The sequence below is a fragment of the Nannospalax galili genome, unplaced genomic scaffold, assembly GCF_000622305.1.
Source record: "Nannospalax galili isolate Female #2095 unplaced genomic scaffold, S.galili_v1.0 scaffold120, whole genome shotgun sequence".
NCBI classification, from domain to species: Eukaryota; Metazoa; Chordata; class Mammalia; order Rodentia; family Spalacidae; genus Nannospalax; species Nannospalax galili.
In genome coordinates, this window is record NW_008350324.1 from 5,110,655 (window position 1) to 5,124,395 (window position 13,741).

Sequence of the window (13,741 nt, forward strand, 5' to 3'; positions counted from 1 at the left end):
ATGTAGACCAGGCTGGCCTTGAACTCACAGAGATCCCCTGCCTCTGCCTCCCGAGTGCTGGGATTAAAGGTGTGCGCCACCATACCCGGCACTGCGTCATTGCTTTTTATACCATTAAGCAACATTCTAGAAATGTGTAGCTTATTTTTCAATTTGTTGCAATGCATTTTTACAAAATCTTTATTTATTCATTGCATTTTTTGATGCTTTATTTTGTTATGTTCTATATTATAATCTTTCTATCTATATGTTTTCACTTTGTTAATTTTGGGAGGACTTAAGGGACGAAATAGTATCTGTTGTTAATGATTTATATATAACTAATTAGGATGAAAATAGCTATTTGAAAAATGTACACACATAATAGCTGAGTTTAACTATTTTAAATCCAGGACCCCATGCCAATAAAGCTTCATAATCTGAAAAATACGCTTGTTATTTTAATTATTGTTATTTTTCTGTGGCTGTCCTGTGACTACCAGCAACTGTTAGCCTCAAAATTAATATCATTTAGACCTAAAATATGAGGAAATATTAGTCATATTATAATGATACCAGTTCCTGGCTATAAATGTATTTTTTAACAAATATTTTTTGCAGCCTCTTTATTTGTAGATGTTGTTTTTGTTTTTCTTTTACAGTCTAATAGTCTATTTTCTGTTTTGAAGTTGGTGATATACGCGGGGCCTAACACAAACAGTAGGAAGGTTGCTGAGTATGGAGGCAACACTTTGGGATATGGCAGCCGTAGTGTCTTAGGAACTGGTTGGCCGAAGGACTTGGTGAAGGTATGGTGTTAAGTCATAATCTCTTTCTAGAAAAGAAAAATGGTTACTCATGGGCCCAAGGACTAACTGTAATCCCATAAAGCATTTTCCATGGGGCTTCGGTTAAAGTGGTGCTACATTGCCAGGCCTACCTTAGCTTTTCTATTCAGAATGACCCTCTTTTTACTTGTAGGACATCAGACCCCTGTCCATGCTAGAGCTCAGATTCTTCCAAGGGCTCTTCATGGCCAGAGGTTGTCATAAGCATTTTCTTCTCTGAGGGGAGCTATTTGTTCTTCCAGCCTTCTTCTGCTCTAAACTCTCTGATAATGAGTAGCCTAGCACCACAGGGCCTCTGCAGTTTTAAAGTATTGAATTAATGTTTTCAAGTGAATTTGACCTTTGGAGAAAAATAATGACCCATTCTTGAACTAATTGGATTATGGCCATGCTGTATATTATGGGCCTATGAGCTACTCTCTAGTGTGTATCTAGAATGTAAGCAGGAATCAAAGACCTACTAACCCCCAAAATATGTCCAGTGTCTATTCCCTGAACTTGTGTGTTGAATGTCTGATATAACTTCTTTCATTAGTCAGTGACTGTGGAGTCTGACCAGGATGTAGTCTGAATGCAGCTAAGTCCAGGTCACACTTTCTTCTTGTCCTTGATTCACTGCCTTCTGTGCCTGTTGTATGGAGCTGGTTATACAATGTGGAACCAGTTTTACAACCCAGTGCTATTCAAGACTGCTGGTCTCTTGCCTACCTTATTGACATAAAAGAGGTTAGGAAGAGATGAGAGGAAGAGGGAAAGAATAGGAGTAGGAGAAGTTTGAAAATGCAAGATTGATTAATCTTTGCTCTGATCCTGCTTCTGGGCAATTGTGGCCCATTTTACAGATGCCTTGATCCAAAGGCTGCCTGGTCAGGAAGGATACCTGAAAGATTGGTGTCTAAAACAGAAGGGATAGAAATTGAATCAAAATTAGCTGGGTGTGGTAGTGCACATCTTTAAGCCCAACACTTGGGAGGCAGAGGCAGGTGAATCTCTGTGTGTTTAAGGCTAGCCTGGTCTACATAACAAGTTCTAGGTCAGCTGAGGCTACAGGAGACCCTGTCTAAAAAAATAAAATAAGATAAAAAAAATTTAAAAACAAGAAAGAAAAGAATGAAAGAAATTGAATCAAAATTAAAGGAGTGAGACATTGCTATGGCCTCTTTGAAAGTAAATCTTTGAGTCAGATGTGGTGGTAACCTCCTGTAATTCTGTAATTCTAGTACCCTGGAAGGTGAGATAGGAGGATCATGAGTTCAGAATCAGCCTGGGCTGCCTAGTGAGACCTTATCTAAAAATAAAATAAAAACCCAATATCTGAAATACATTGTTCTCTTGGAAATTATTTGTGTTTTTTAAAAAGTTCATTTTTTCCTCCTTAAATCTTAAGGTGGAAGGCGATACAGTCACCTTCTCCTTTGAAATGAGAAGTGGCCGTGAACACAACACACCTGACAAAGCTATGTGGGGCTTTGCTTGCACAGTCCGCGCTCAGGTATTTGAATCTAACACTGCTGTGGGCAGAGTGAAATTTCTACTATGTGCCTTGGTAACATATGTCATATTTGTCTTGGAAACAAGGCAAAATATGAGCCACTCTTTCATTTGTCTCTTCCATTTACCAGTAGGAACCTAGCAGGAGTTAGTGGTGATTTTATGGAATGAATGAGCTGGAACCTAAAATAAGTTCAGCAACACAGAAATAATTTGTGGCTAGGATTCTTTGAGGCCTAGAGAGGTCCCTTGGCCTGACTCCAGCATGTTCCCATAAAACAATGGCAGCATTAACATTCAGTAGGCATAAGCACCTGGATTCTGGGTTTTTAGGAGTTTGACATCCCTTGGATTACCAGATTTTCAAAGTTTGCTTTAGTCTTGTAGCTGCTTGAGCTTAACCAAGCACAGACTCTCTGGAGTAGAGCTATCAACTAGAATGTAAGCTCTACAAGGGCAGGCATACATCCTTTGATGTATCTCGGGCATCAATGGCTGGTACACATAAAACACACAGATATTTCATGATGACTCCAGTGCAGTCATTGACAGCATCATGGTTTGAGCACAGGATAGAGGTGACAAACTACATAATAATCTGTACTTGAATAGGCAGAGAGATATGAAACAACCTAAAAAAGCTGGGCCTCCTGCATGTGATTTTTTGCTGTTGATAATATGGAGTCTGATCAGCTGTTTTCTCTCCAGAACTGTGTTGAGACCTCATTCAGTGGTCATTCCAGTGCTGCCATCTACTCATGACGTTGGGTGCTGTACCTGTGTCCCATAGCAGTGGCTCTCAGTGCTGATCTGTGAAGTCTGGTGGGGACAGCACAGTGTGGTGCAACACAGGTTATAGTGCTATGCTGATGTCCACTGACCAGTGTGGTTTGCCCCATCTACATTGCAGGAGTCTTCGGAGGATGTCTCAGGAGGCTTGCCCTTCCTGGTAGACCTGGCTTTAGGTCTGTCTGTGTTAGCTTGTTCCATGTTAAGAATCCTGTACAATGGACCAGAAATTACCAAAGAAGAGGAAGCCTGCCAGGAACTATTGCGGTCCAAACTTTTACAAAGGTAACAAAAGGTTCACATTGAGTTCCTTTTTTAAAAAAATTTTATTTATTTTTATGTGTATATGTGTATTGCCTGCATATAGGTAAGTGCACCCATGTTGTACAGTGCCAGCGGAGATCAGAAGAGTCTGTTGGATCACCTGGGCCTAGAGTTATGGACAGTTGTTAGCTGCCATGTGGGTGCTGGGATACGAGCCCGGGTCTTCTGCAAGAACAACCAGTGTTCTTAACTGCTGAGCCATCTCTCCAGCCCGACACTGAGTTATTTTTGACCATAACGGAACTAGACTTTATGTGGAAAACTGATTTTAGTGAATTTCCCAGCTAATTGTGCCTACTGCCTCACCTTCTCATTGGTGTCTTTGTGTTGGAGAAAAGAGGTGAAAACTATATCATCTTGCTTTCTTATCCTCGTTTAACTAAATTTGCATCTTGGAACTGCATAAACTTTTCTCTCTCCCAAATATCATACAGTTAAAGAGTCCCAAAGGGTGGGTGTGTATATGATAAGCAAATGCAGCAAAATATCTGCCATGCAGTGTGTGTAAATAGTAACTGGGTCATCTTTCAAGTTTTACTATGAAATTCTCAAGGTTTCATAATAAAGTCTTGGAAAGGAGGTAGATACCCAAGGATGTGTTCTCATACAATGCTCATTTTTCTTTAACCTCTTGAGAAGGTTTGGTGAGTCAATACTGAACATATCGTGTGTTCTTTCATGTACTCAGGCTATCTGCAAGCATCGAGTAGATTTCCAGTAATCTTGGTCTAAGAGGCAGTGAAGAGCCTCATTTTTCTTTTCTCAGGTGCCAGTGGCAGGTGGAGGCCAATGGTGTCATCTCCCCTGCCCTAACGCCGAGTCCCTCTCCACTGCCTCTGACCATAGAGGAAGACAGAGAATTCACCTACCCCTCAGATGCCCTTGTGCCTCCTGTTGGGAACTACTTTGACCTACCACGGATAAGGCTGCCTCCAGGAATCATGATAAAACTCAGAGAAATTTCTGGGCGTGCTAGACCTCAATTTAGACCAAGTATAAAGTATGTTGCATTTTAATTTTTCCCAGTGAAAACAAATGTTTAATAATAGAAGAGGGTATATTTTGTTTTATGGTCTAACAACGAACCTTAAATTTTATGTTTACTTGGAGCTGGGTGTAGCTCAGTGGTAGAGTGCTTGCCTATCATGTGTGAGGCCCTAGGTTTAATCCCCAGCACCATAAAAATAAAGAATTCAATTATATGGAAGTTTTATGTTTCCTTATTTAGCATGAGTACTTTGTTGAGCCCTCAGGTAGCATTTCAGTTAGTGTTTCTCATTGTGTGGCACACCAGTCACATCCAAGCAATCTGGGACTGGGTTAGGCCCAGGCCCATTTCACACTTATTTAGCCTAAAACTCTGATGATGGGGCCCATTAGCCAGGCCCTAGTAAGTTTCCAATGGAATTCCGAAGTATGGGTAAAGTTTGACAAGTTCCAGATTTTCTCTGGAACTCTGACCTTCTTCTTGTACTCAACCTCTGCTTTTGATTTCTATATAATCTAGAAACAGATCTTTACTCTTGATTCCTAGGAAAATGATAAATGTGAAGTTTACAGCTACAAATGTATTCCAGCCATTCTTCCCTAAAGTCTGTTTGGTAGGCCTCTTTCTTATGGGCCCTTTCGGAGAGAAAATTTTGAAGAGTAGATGACATTTAAAATGAAACAAATACAGAAAATGGTGGTTTTTGCTTCTAATTGCATTTGACTGTTTTGTTGTATGTGGGGGGGGGGGCATATACATGCCATGATACATATAGAGGTCAGAGGACAACTTGTGGGAATCACTTCTCTCCTTTTACCAAGTAAATCCTGGGGATCAAACTCAGGTTGATCCTGAGGTTTTATTATGACTTGGCAACAAGTGCGTTTACTTACTGAACCATCTCACTGTCCCATAAAGAGCATTCTTTTTTAACCCAGTATCCATATGCACTAAATAGCAGTCTCAATACTATGTAAAATCAATAATTAGTAGGTTAATAGTACTAAAGATCTATTATTTATTATTTATTTATTTATTTATTTGTGTGTGTGTGTGTGTCTGTACCGCGGATGGGTATGATATATAGTATGTCCATGTGTGTACATGCAAGTGTGTGCCCCCATGCCCAAGTGTTTGAGTAGGCCACGGGAGGAACATCCAGTGATCTGTTCTTATCATTCTCTGCTGTGCCCTTGAGACAGAATATCTTACTAAACCTGAAACTCATCGTTCAGGCTCGGGTGATTTGCCAGTAAGCTACTGCCTGGATCCTCATGTCTCAGGCCCCAGTGCTGAGGTTCTAGTTATATATAGTCATGCCTGACTTTTATGTGGTTGCCAGGGATTTAAACTCAGGTCTTTATGCTTGTGTAGTAAGCACTCTTAACCACTGAGCCATCACTCTAGCTTCCTGAAGATAATGACTTTTAGCTTTGTACCTGTTCTATCTCTGATATGACTCTAGCTCAAAATATACAAAGTCTACTGAGCGAAGTATTTTTTAATTTTGATTATCAGCTTCATCAGCCCATGTCAGTTTTATCAGCTAATATGCTAACTTAATTGCCAACATACACCGTCTGCAGTGCCACCATAATTCACACCTCTTACTCTGTCATAATAAAAAATGTGATAAAGCTGGGCATGGTAGCGCACTCCTGGAGTCCCAGCACTTGGGAGGCAGAGGCAGAGGCAGGTGGATCTCTGTGAGTTCAAAGTCAGCCTGGTCTACATAGCAAGTTCCAGGCCAGCTGGGGCTACAGGGAGACCCTGTTTCAAAAAGACCAAAAAATAAAAAAATGTTATGAATGTCTAGTATTTAAATCAAAGCCTATATTTTGCAAACTCTTACAGATAGTGTTGCTAAAGTGAGAACTTAACATACACCTGACTTGTTTCCATTGTTATCATAGAGAAGTGATTCAGCCAGATGTAATGGAGGAAATGGTGGTATCATGTGTTATTAAGCACTTGAACTTGGTTGATGCACTGCAGTCCCTAATAAATTTCCAATATCAAGAAGAACATGCTGAAGAATATGATTTATTATGTAAAATTATGGGAGAGACCTTTAAGAAACTCAATGCAATGGAGAGACAACTTCAGGTATGTAAAAACTAAGGCAATTATTAACTGTTGGAAATGGTTTCTTTCCTGACAAGCTAAAGATGTTTTAAATTATGGAAAAAATTAAAATTTTAATTAAAATTTAAATTACTACAAAAAGTTCCAAGTTTATAGATTATCCTTGTTTTCATTTTGCATCTGTATACACATTGTTTTATTTCATCTCACGTAGAGTGTTGCTGAACTGGAGCAGAAGTGGCAAAGTGAGGTTGAGGATGCCATGCAGGGGAAGCTGGAAAACAACATGCCTTTCTTTTATGATTACCATTTTAATGAGGTGAGCCAAATGTGAGATTCACCACTGAGACACACTGTTTATAGAACAAAGATGCTGTGTGTGTACATGCATCCATGTGTGTGGAAAGTAGTACCACTTCCTGTGATGTTGCACACTTCAGTAACATTCCCATTCTTTAAATGGGCCAAATGTTGACTAAATCAACTTGTCAACGTACAAATAATTGTTTTTAACTGATTAATAGTTTTATAAAAAGTCTAAAGAAATTACCATTAGTGAGCCAGTGAGATGGCTTAGGAGGTAAAGGCATTTACTATCAAGCTTGAAGAATGACCTGAGTTCAGTCTTTGAGAGGAGAGAACCAACTCCCCCAAGTTGTCTTCTGACCTCCACACATGTGCCTGCCACACATGCATGCACACTTGTGTGCACACAAATACACACAAATACACACAATAATAAATAAACAGGGAAAAGACCAGGAGTGGTGATGCACGTCTTCAATCCCAACACTAGGGAGGCAGAGGCTGGCAGATCTCTGAGTTCAAGGCCAGCCTGGTCTACGCAGTGAGTTCCAGGCCAGCTGGGGCTATTGGGGGACCCTGTCTCAAAAAGACCAAAAAATAAATAATATAAATAAATAAACAGGGAAAAGGAAATTACCATTATCAAATTTTGTCTTCAAATCTTAACAAAACAAAGCCTGCTGTGGTGGCACACACCTTTAATCCCAGCACTTGGGAGGCAGAGGCAGGAGGATCTTTGTGAGTTCAAGGCCAGCCTGGTCTACATAGTAAGTTCGAGGACAGCTGGGGCTACAGAGTGACCCTGTCTCAAAAAGACAAAAACGAACAAACAAACAAAAAACAAAACAAAATAGAGAGCATAGGTTAAGTTGTAAATCCCCAGAAAATGAATCATGCAATTTTTAACCTTTTATACTAACAAATAATAACATATCATTCCAGCGCTCAGGAAGATTGTGAGTTTGAGGCTCACCTGTGTTATAAAGTGAGCCTCTATGTAAAAAAAAAAAAAATATGACTGGTTGTTTCTGTGCTCCCTGAGAGGCAGCCCCAGGGGTCTGTTTGCTCTCAAATAAACTGCTGCCCCCCCATAGGAAAAAAAATTAGGACTGAGCCAGTTATGGTGGTGCACCATAACTTTTATCCCAGCACCCGAAAGGCAGAATCATGTAGATCTCTGTGAGTTTGAAGCCACTGGTCTACATATTGAGTTCCAGACTAACCAGAAACTATGAGACAGGGCCTCGCTATATGGACCCTGTCTCAAAACAACAACAAAATTAGGGCTGAGTTTGTGACACCATGATAGAGCACTTGCTTGGCATGTTCAAGGCAGAAATTAAAAAAAAAAAAATCACTTCTAATTGTCCTTTAAGTGTAGAAACATGGACCAATAGTGGTGGTTGTTCCTGACATCTGTTTCTCTTTTAAAATGTACAGTGAAACTTGATTTTTGCAGATCCTGTATACCATCTTTTCTTGATTTTTCCTCCTTTAGAACAAAATGAAAGAACTGGAACTTTTGTGTTCAATGAAGGAAGTCTCCTTTGATGGAACTGATCTTGAAAACATGGTCCTATCATTGAGGTTAGTGATGTTAATAACTATTAAGGCTGACTTACCACCTTGATGCTCAAAACAAACTGTGAAGATCCAGTGTCTGGTTAGGGTTTTAAAATGTGCATTCACCAGATACTTAGAATTAGAACTTATTTGGTAAGTCAGAAGCTATGATTTGAACTTCCAAAAGGTAGTACAGGTGTTTGAAACAGAAAAAGGAACTAAAAATGACCAGAGTTCTATTCTCACCCTGCTCCCTTAAATGGAAAAGGGGACAGATGAATAGTGTCTATTAGGTTACTCATGCTTAGTTTCGCCTCTACCTTCTCCTGTTCCTTTGTTTTGTTAAAACAAAACAAGTATTTTGGATAAACTTGAGAACAACTAAATATACTTCAGGTCTTTCTTTATAGGGAGAAGTTCCTACAAGAAGTAAATTCTCTTGTTCAGAAACCCTTGCACCCTCTGGCCAAAACGAAGACACTGGTGAAGAGTCTGATGAACCGAGCTGAGCTGCTGCTGCATGTCACCATTGCAGCCCAGTCAGGCCTCACCAGGAGCATCTCGGGGACACCTGCAGAGACACCTGGTACTGCTACCAGAGGCTTCCCAGGCTTCTGGCCTAGTCAGATGTTCAAAAAATAGACATCAACTACTCTTAAAAAATTTGTTCCTGGGCATTCCTGGAAGAACATAAAAAGGGGAAGGAGGGAGAAAATTTTCTTTCTTGCCTCTTACTTTCTCTCGTTGAGGAGTACTTTCATCCCTATGTCGTCATCCAGGCTGAGTGGAACTTCTTTGCCTTCTGTAGGAAGGTTTCTTCTGGGCCATCTAAGGAGCCCAGTGGCATGTGTTTATAGAATCCCTGACCTCTGTTTTAAATTGAAGGCTTTTGTAGTAACATATAGTCATATTTCAGAGTAACTTAGGTATTTATATGATCAACATTATGAGTCTTATAATGTATCATCTTTCTTTTCATCTTTACTTATTATGTAGAACCTAGTTCTAACAAGGACTTTCTATGAATTGATTATTTCTAGAAATGCCCAGGTCACATTTTATTAGCCTGAATATATATCTCCCAGGGAAATGAATCAATTTTCTTACTTAAGACATGACCCATTATACACAAGTAATCATTTTTAGCCTGAAAAAATTGAATAATGTGCCGGGCATGGTGGCGCATGCCTTTAATCCCAGCACTCGGGAGGTAGAGGCAGGAAGATCTCTGTGAGTTCAAGGCCAGCCTGGTCTACATAGTGAGTTCCAGGACAGCTGGGGCTACAGAGAGACCCTGTCTCCAAAAGACCAAAAAAAAAAAAAAAAAATTGAGTGCTGTGTTCTTAATCTCAAGAACCATGTTCTCAAACCCCGTCTCTGCCTGATAGAGTGGAGTAGGCAAAAACAAAAAGCAAAAGAAACCTTGGATTTATTTGAATTAAGAAATTTGGAGGCTCAGCCAAGTGTGGTGGCGCATGCTTTTAATCCTAGTACTTGGGAAGCAGAGGCAGGCCGATTTCTGTGAGTTGGGGGCCAGCCTGGTCTACATAGTGAGTTCCAGGCTAGCTGGGGCTACAGAGAGACCCTGTCTCAAAAAAAAAGAAAAAAAGAAAGCTTGGAAGCCTCATTGTTGCCATGGTGAGGGTAAATAGATTTGTCAATCAAGGGAAGAGATTTAAAAGTGCCCACACTGGGAAGAATGAAATGAGTAATCCAGATGTCTTCAACCCAATCCCCAGGGTGGTTGTTGTGAAGTGATCACAGAAGAGGCCACAGCTGCCCTCCGGAAAGCAACCAAGTGGGCACAGTCAGGCTTCAGTTATCTTCAGTATTGAGCATTGAACTAAGGCCTTGTGCATGCTAAACAAGTGCTGTATCACAGAGCTATATACCCAGCTCTTTCTTGCTTTTTAGAGTGTTTCTGTTGAGCCAGGCATGCTGGTATGTGCACTCAGGAGGCAAAGGAGATCTCTGAGTTCAAGGTCATTCTCGTCTGCATAGAGAGTTCCAGAGTTCCAGGCCAGTCAGGGATACACAGTGAGACTCTGCCTCAAGAACAACCAAAAAAAAAAAAAAAAAAAAAGGTAGAATGTTTATTTTGAAGTGGAACACTGATATGATAGTTATGAAGTTAAATAGTTCTTTCTTTCTTTGGAAAATCAGTTTAAGAAAAAAGATTTTAGCCGGGCGTGGTGGCGCACACCTGTAGTCCCAGCACTTGGGAGACAGAGGCAGGGGGACTTTGTTGATTTAAAGGCCACCCGGGCTAAAAAGTGGGTTCCAGGACAGCGGGGGGTAAAGGGAAACCCTCCTTAAAAAAAAAAAAAAAAAAAAAAAAAAAAAGATTTTAATTTTTCAAGCTAAAATAAATTTTAACTTCATGTTCAAATTTTATGAAAATTATTGCTTAATCTCTTAATCTTCAGTGTGCTGTGCCAGCTAGATTGGTGGCTGAACCCTGATGTAGAGCAAATATATACTTTGCTTAGTATCTGTGTTATATTTAGCTATTGTCATAGCTCCTAACGAATTGGATAGCAGAAAAATTAACCTTTTGTTTTGTTTTTTTCCAGCTTGCAAATCAGCTTCTGAAACAAAAGTAATATCTCATGCCATCAGGCAGCCTGTTTTCCTTCGCAGCATGTCTGCTCCTTCTGACCTGGAAATGATTGGTAATGAAGACTTGGAATTTACTAGAGCAAATCAGAGGTAAATCATGTTTAGCTGGGTCCAGATTCCCTTATAGCAGAATGCATTGCTCAACACAAGCTCTTTGAGCATGATCCTTGTTTTGCCCATCTGGTGCTGTTTCCTTTTTCCTGTAGGCGGCGGCATGTGACCAGCCATCGCAGCAGCTCCTTTACACTCCTGCAGTCACTGGCCATTGAGGACAGCAGGGATAAACCCACTTACAGTGTTCTGCTGGGGCAGCTGTTTGCATTCATTGGCACCAACCCTGACCAAGCGGTAGGTCACATTTTGCAGACCTCAGATGAACAGTACCTGGCAGCTAGAGCATCTATGACAGTCACTGGGAATCGGTATCCTCCCACTTGTGTATTTCAGGTGTCCAGCAGTAGCTTTCTTTTGGCTGCACAGACAAGGTGGCGGCGGGGAAACACTCGTAAGCAGGCCCTGGTACACATGCGGGAGTTGTTGACAGCTGCTGTGAGAGTTGGGGGAGTGACACACCTGGTGGGGCCAGTGACAATGGTCCTTCAGGGAGGACCCAGGTCAGTGGTTTCTCTTAGTTTACACTGTTCATCTACCATAGGCAAAAGCCATTTTGATTATTTTTAGGTCCAAAATATAGGCAGTAACATTTGCTAATGTTTTTCCTCAGATATTTTATTTTATGTTTTTCCTCAGATATTTTATTTTATTATTTAATTTAAATTTATTATTTTTAAAATATTTTTATTTTATGTGTGTATTTTGCTTGTATGTGTGTATGTGCACCATGTGCATACAGTGCCAGAGGGGGCCAAAAGAGGCCATTATGGTAGCTATGAGCCACCATGTGGGTGCTGGGAACTAAACCTAGGTCCTCTGCAAATGCAACCAGTGTACTTAACCACTGAGCCATCTCTCTAGTCCCCAGATGTTTTATTTTTATAGTGGTACATGATTTTGAAAAAAATCTCAGCATGTCTAGTAAAATGCAAAGATCTCTTTAGACACCTTTCCCTCCTAAAGTCCTCTCTGTTCAGTGTGAGTTTGTCATATCAACTGTACATGCATTAATAGCAGCTTAATTCTCTTGATACATGTATGTACATGTATAATTTTTGTATAAATCAGATTGTATCATATATGTCTTTAATTTTTAATATCATTTGTTAAAAATTTGAAAGTAGGAAGAAAATTTAAAAAAAAAAGATAAAAGCCTATAAACCCACCATCTTAAATAGCATGTAACATTTCAGCATATGTGACCTTTGTTCTAACTGTGGATATCAGCTGTGGAGAATCAGTGATTGGGTAGTACTACATCATACTCTCCAACCAATTCCCATTTTATTTATTATTATTATTTTTAAATATATATATACTTTTTAGACTTTTTGAGACAGGGTCTCCCTGTAGCCCCAGCTGGCCTGGAACTCACTATGTAGACCAGGCAGGCCTTGAACTCACAGAGATCCATCTGCCTCTGCCTCCTGAGTACTGGGATTAAAGGCATGCACCACCACAGCTGGCCTTTCATTTTTAAAAATGTTTTATTATTTTTATGTGTATGGGTGTACTGCCTACATGTATGTAAGTGTACCCATGTCATTCAGTACCTGTGGAGGTCAGAAGAGGACTTTCGATTTCCCTGGAACTGGAGTGTGGATGGTTATTAGCCACCATGTGGGTGCTGGGGCTCTAACCTAGGTCCTCTACAAGAGCAGCCACTGCTCTTAACTGCTGAGACATCTCTTCAATGCCCCATTCCCATTTAAAAAATTTGTCTTGGGGCTGGAAAAATGGCTTAGTGGTTAAGAGCACTGGCTGCTCTTGCAGAGGACCTGAGTTCAATTCCCAGCTCCCACATGGCAGCTAACAACTGTCTGTAACTCCAGTTTCAGGAGACTCTGAGGCTTTCTTCTAACCTCCATAGACATTGCCCAACAAGGGTGCACTTACATACATGCAAGCATAACACTCATACCCATAAAATAAAAATTGACTAATTAATTTAAAAATTTGTCATATATTGTGTGAGTGTGTTTGTGTGTGTATAGACATGCAATTGCCACACCCCACATGTGGGAGTCAGAGGACAACTTTTGGGAATGGGTTCTTTCCTTTTATCTTGTTGAGATGGGGTCTCTCTTGTTTCTGTTGCTGCACTGTGTACACCAGTCTTGTTGGCCTGTTAACTTCAGGCTAATTCTCCTGCCTCTGCCTCCCATCTCATTATAGGAATGTGAGTATTAAAGATGTGTGCCCCTGAATCTAGCTTTTTTACTTGAGTGCTAGGGTTCAAATTCTGGTTGTCAGACTTGTCTAGCTAGTACATTTACCCACTGAGCCGTACATTTATGGTACTCAGCGCTTCACACTCTCTTTTAGATATGTCTCAAATAATTGGTTTTGTTATCAAACAACTTTGGGAAATGTATAACCATTCTTCTGCTCTTGTCTTTTTTTTTTTGGTCTTTTTGAGACAGGGTTGAGACAAGGCTGGCCTCGAACTCACAGAGATGTGCCTGCCTCTGCCTCCCGAGTGCTGGGATTAAGGGCGTGTGCCACCACTCCCAGCTTTTTTTTGCTTTTTTTTTTTTTCTCCTGCTCTTATAAGTACAAGTATGCCTTAGCTTATTAAAGGCTCAAAAAAAAATCCTACAGTACAGAATTCTGTTTAGCTTTCCCTAAGCCAGGA

At 40.4% G+C, this 13,741-nt stretch overlaps 1 protein-coding gene across 7 annotated transcripts in view; it reads left to right on the plus strand.

Moving 5' to 3' along the window:
- Positions 1–13,741, plus strand: part of Hectd4 (HECT domain E3 ubiquitin protein ligase 4) — a 211,979-nt gene that overhangs the window by 108,003 nt on the left and 90,235 nt on the right. For 5 of the 7 annotated variants that reach the window (XM_029570593.1, XM_029570590.1, XM_008847508.2 and 2 more), the window contains exons 22-32: positions 642–788; positions 2,215–2,319; positions 3,229–3,392; positions 4,198–4,431; positions 6,333–6,525; positions 6,719–6,823; positions 8,309–8,397; positions 8,784–8,959; positions 10,947–11,082; positions 11,199–11,340; positions 11,440–11,606. In XM_029570593.1, coding sequence (XP_029426453.1) covers positions 642–788; positions 2,215–2,319; positions 3,229–3,392; positions 4,198–4,431; positions 6,333–6,525; positions 6,719–6,823; positions 8,309–8,397; positions 8,784–8,959; positions 10,947–11,082; positions 11,199–11,340; positions 11,440–11,606 — 1,658 coding nt within the window. The remainder of the gene's footprint in view (positions 1–641; positions 789–2,214; positions 2,320–3,228; positions 3,393–4,197; positions 4,432–6,332; positions 6,526–6,718; positions 6,824–8,308; positions 8,398–8,783; positions 8,960–10,946; positions 11,083–11,198; positions 11,341–11,439; positions 11,607–13,741) is intronic. The other 2 variants (XM_008847507.1, XM_008847509.2) reach the window with 1 other exon arrangement.